Here is a 3,982-nt window from a genome sequence, read left to right as displayed (position 1 = left end):
CTTGGCTAAAAAAAATATACGTTTAATTTAAGTATAGAGTTCTAAATAGTTTTAAAAATGAAAATACAAAGTAATTTTATCATTTAAACTAGTTTAAAAACAAACATATGATTGAGTGTTTGTATAAATAACTAAGCTATCTAAACGCGTTTTTAAAACTTAAGTAACTTTTGAAACACCATTGTTTTTTTCTATAGAGTGTTAAACTTAATAACTAATTTCATTTTTATTTTAACCCCATAAAATAAGGAACTAATATACATAGATGAAACAATAGAAAAATGAAACTGAAAAGTTACTAAATTAGTTTTTACTGTAAACTTGAATTTTTGCTTTATCATGATTGCAGGTTTAGCTTTTTAATGTTAAAAATGCATTTATTTTTAGTTTTACTGGTAACTATTGCCTTAGTAAAAGCAGAAGCCACAGACGAATGGAGTTTATACAAAACGATGGGTGAGTTTTATTTTTTAATTAACTCTCAAGTTATGGTTTTTTATGCGATAGTGCTTTAGAAGAACTTGCCTTGTTTATTTTATTATTTATTTAAAGATTTGTTAATTTGTTTTACTTTTCACATAGACATTTCTGAACTCGGTATAACAGACCAAGTCAACGATGTTGAAATTGAAAACTTTTCAGTAAAAGTTAGAAATAAGAACTTTAAAATAAAGAAGTTGGTTGAGTTTTTTTCTACTGGTTATATTTAAAAATACGTATAAACTATTTGTAAAAGTGTATTTAACTTTTTTTAAAGTAGTACATACAGCATAAGTTTTAACTAAAATGAAACTATATGAGTTGATAATTATTTCTACTAAAATCTGTTTGTAAAAGTAGTAAAAATGTTTTTTTCTTTCAATGAACGACTTTAATTGGGTGTTATAAACCGTTTATATATATAACAATAGAGTTCAAGTTTTTACTTATAAAATAAAATAAAATAACTACAAAAACTCAATGACAATGAAAGCTATTTTGACGACTATAGTTTAGTTAACACGCTTAAGACCTACATTTCATTTAAATTTTCTTATATTTTGTCATATAACATGTTGTTCACAACAATAATATGTTTATTGAAAATGTAGTCAAAAACATGTTTACAAATATTCAAGAAACTAAAACTTACTAGCCAACAAATTGCGAAGTCAAAAAAAGTAATTATTTTACGATAGTCACTACTAGTACTATTTATATTTATGTACATTGTATATGTTAACAAAACTAAGCTAATGCTAAATTTTCATCGATAAAAGTTAGAATAGACTTAAAATGCAGGATAAAGCTTTTGTTGTAATGAAGCAGCTAGTTTTTGCTCGTTTATAGGTTTACTATTTTACTAGCTCTAATTGTTAGCTAAAGTACTTTCACCTGTTACATAGTTATATTTCAAGTATGTTATATTGATAGTCTTAAATTAAACATTAAGAAAACCTTTAATTGCAACTCACAACTAACTAAACCCAGTTTATACCTATTTAGAAATATTATAATATTGAAGCTAATTATAAAGTTAGTTCTCAAGCACTAAAGTACTGTAGAATAAAACTTTTTTTTTTACTTCATTTTATTTCTTATTTTAATAACTTACCAATTTTTCAAGCATCGACGTTCATTCATTTTCTGTTAACAAAGAAGCGAGTGTTTATAGGAAGCTAATTTTTGTTTATTGGAGATTCGAAGTTCCTGGAATAAGTTTTTCGGTTGATGCTGATGTTAATGGAAAATTGCTCCTAGTGTAAGTATATTTCTTTAAACATTAATAATACATTATAAGAAATAGTTTTATTATTTTAAGTATGTAGTATTTTTTTATTTTACCTAGTAAAGTGTTCTTGAGTATTCAGAAACGTTTAAAGCCTGCTTTTAGTATAATAAATCTTTGATAAATCATTTTTAAGCTACCTAACTTAACCTCATTAGCGTTTTCTAACCTAATGTATCAATATTCAGATCATACTCTTTTGGAGTCACATTGGAAGTAAAAGATATGTCGATTGTGCAGCATATTGAAGTTTCTGTCGGCTCTAACGGTGAATTATCTGTAAGTTTTTTTATGTATAAAAGTCTCTGTGAACTTGAATACTTTTTTTTATTTTGTAACAATGACTAAATATGAAAAATAACAGACGAACTAAGTATAACAGTCACTTTTTATATACACTTAGAAAATATATCTCTGAGTCTTTAATAAAATACTTATATCAAAATATTTGTTGCTTTCAATGAGTTAATGTATAACTATAGTTAAAACTTAATAAACGGTATATAAATTTTCATTTTTCAATAAAATATATGTTGTATTTATCATAACTTAATAAAAGTATAATTTTCAGTTGACTCCAGGATCGTGCGAAGCAAACATTAGCACATTGAACGTAAAAAGTATGGGTGTCGTCGAATGGCTTTTTAACTTATTCGAACCTAAAGTGAAACCAGCGATGAAAGAGGCTTTAGAAAACAAGGTTGATTTTATATATGCACATTATAATAAATTTTTAGTAAAAAATAAACTGAAAATTGTAACAAAAAAAAATGTTAAAGAAAATTTGTTTATGCTACGGATTATGATGATGACGTTATAGTTAATGTTAGAGAATAACAAATAATTGATATTTCTATTGTTTCTAAAAGTTTCAAGTTACTTTTTTCTATAAAAAGAATAAGACTGATTTGTTAAACATAAAAATAAGAATAGCTTCTGAGATAATTAATGAGTTTTTTCAGCTTGTATGACCTTAAAACTCGTTGCCCGAGATTTATGTGACATATAAACCATTGTTTATAACATTTTACTTAAATTGGTTTTAGATTTGCTCTGTTGTAGAAGAAAAAATACTAGAGTATGCTTCGAGAGACGATTTTCGTGATCATGTTAACAACTTCGTTTTGGGATAGAAGTTTATTTCAAACACTGTTTTCGAAGTTAAATATAAATTGTGTCTTAACGTAAAACTTTAGAACAGTTTTTCAGCTACATTGACGAATCAAATTTTGTTTAAATATTTTTGTGCTTTTTAATGTATTAAAAATTAAATTCTTGAATAAATTTTTCAAGAAAATTTTTAAAATAACATTTTTACGGTGTTTCAAAACTTATGTGTTACTTAAATAGTAGGCTTTAAAGGATTTTTAACAAAAAATTCAAAAGTTTTTGATTTCAAGCGCTATTGTAATTTTTTGTACCTTAACTTTTGTCACATATTGCATTACTGTAGATTTCGATGTTTATTAGGTCTGAAAAGGATATTAAAACAAAAATTTATTTAGAAAATCATAAAAATTTAAAATAATTTTGAATACTGAGGTTATTTTATTTATAGCTTGCATAAAGTTCATTATTAAACAAACAGTTTCAAAAAACATTTATAAATTCTGCTAGTTTTTTGGTTAATAATAAACATTTTGTTGGTTGGAAAATAAAATTTCAATTGGGATTTTTTTAATTTGAATTTGATGTACGTATTTTTTCGAAACAAAACAATAATGTTAAGTATATCAAATAAAATCCAAATGAAGTAAAGGTTGTTATTTTTAAATATGGTATATATTTGTAAAAATTATGATTTTTTTTTTACTTTTATAGTCTTTTATTTGTAAACAAATCAAAAATTTCAGATAAGCGTTTTCATAAAACGTTCAAACTTAATTAGTTTTTATGATTAGTTTAGCTTATTACCAATTATTGTATTAAAGGTAAGCAACTAAGTTTTACATAAAAAGTTAAAACTTAGTATAGCTTCATTTAAATAAAACTATTGTTTTCATATGTAAATAGTTTAATAAGTGCATAATTTTTTTATTGTTTGACATAAGCTTTTAATCAGATATTTTCAGATAAAGATATAATAGAGTCTTTCATATTTTTTTAACTTCAATTGGTTAAAGGTAATGGCAAAAAGGTCTAAAAAAATTGAATTTTGATTTGCTAAAATTTAATACAATTAAAACGTTCAAACTGTATATATTTAGTTTATAG

The 3,982-nt window shown here is 24.0% G+C and overlaps 1 protein-coding gene across 1 annotated transcript; it reads left to right on the top strand.

Moving 5' to 3' along the window:
- Nucleotides 1-353: 353 nt before the first annotated feature.
- Nucleotides 354-3,350, top strand: LOC145847908 (lipopolysaccharide-binding protein-like). Its single transcript, XM_082953760.1, has 6 exons — nucleotides 354-456; nucleotides 583-676; nucleotides 1,607-1,741; nucleotides 1,957-2,047; nucleotides 2,340-2,468; nucleotides 2,815-3,350. The coding sequence occupies exons 1-6, from the start codon at nucleotides 363-365 to the stop codon at nucleotides 2,899-2,901; spliced, it is 630 nt and encodes a 209-aa protein (XP_082809886.1). The 5' UTR covers nucleotides 354-362; the 3' UTR covers nucleotides 2,902-3,350.
- The last annotated feature ends 632 nt before the right edge of the window (nucleotides 3,351-3,982 follow it).

Source organism: Thalia democratica, chromosome 1 (genome assembly GCF_965202585.1).
Source record: "Thalia democratica chromosome 1, ktThaDemo2.hap1.1, whole genome shotgun sequence".
Classification (NCBI taxonomy): Eukaryota; Metazoa; Chordata; class Thaliacea; order Salpida; family Salpidae; genus Thalia; species Thalia democratica.
The sequence above is the reverse complement of the archived record's forward strand: the minus strand, read 5'-3'. Positions and strand labels throughout refer to the sequence as shown.

Excerpts from the sequence above, each read along its gene's own strand:
- LOC145847908 (XM_082953760.1), top strand. The coding sequence starts at position 363 with ATGTTAAAAATGCATTTATTTTTAGTTTTACTGGTAACTATTGCCTTA. Across the intron at positions 1,742-1,956 it reads AATGGAAAATTGCTCCTAGT|ATCATACTCTTTTGGAGTCA; the intron begins GTAAGTATATTT and ends ATCAATATTCAG. Across the intron at positions 2,469-2,814 it reads AAGAGGCTTTAGAAAACAAG|ATTTGCTCTGTTGTAGAAGA; the intron begins GTTGATTTTATA and ends AATTGGTTTTAG.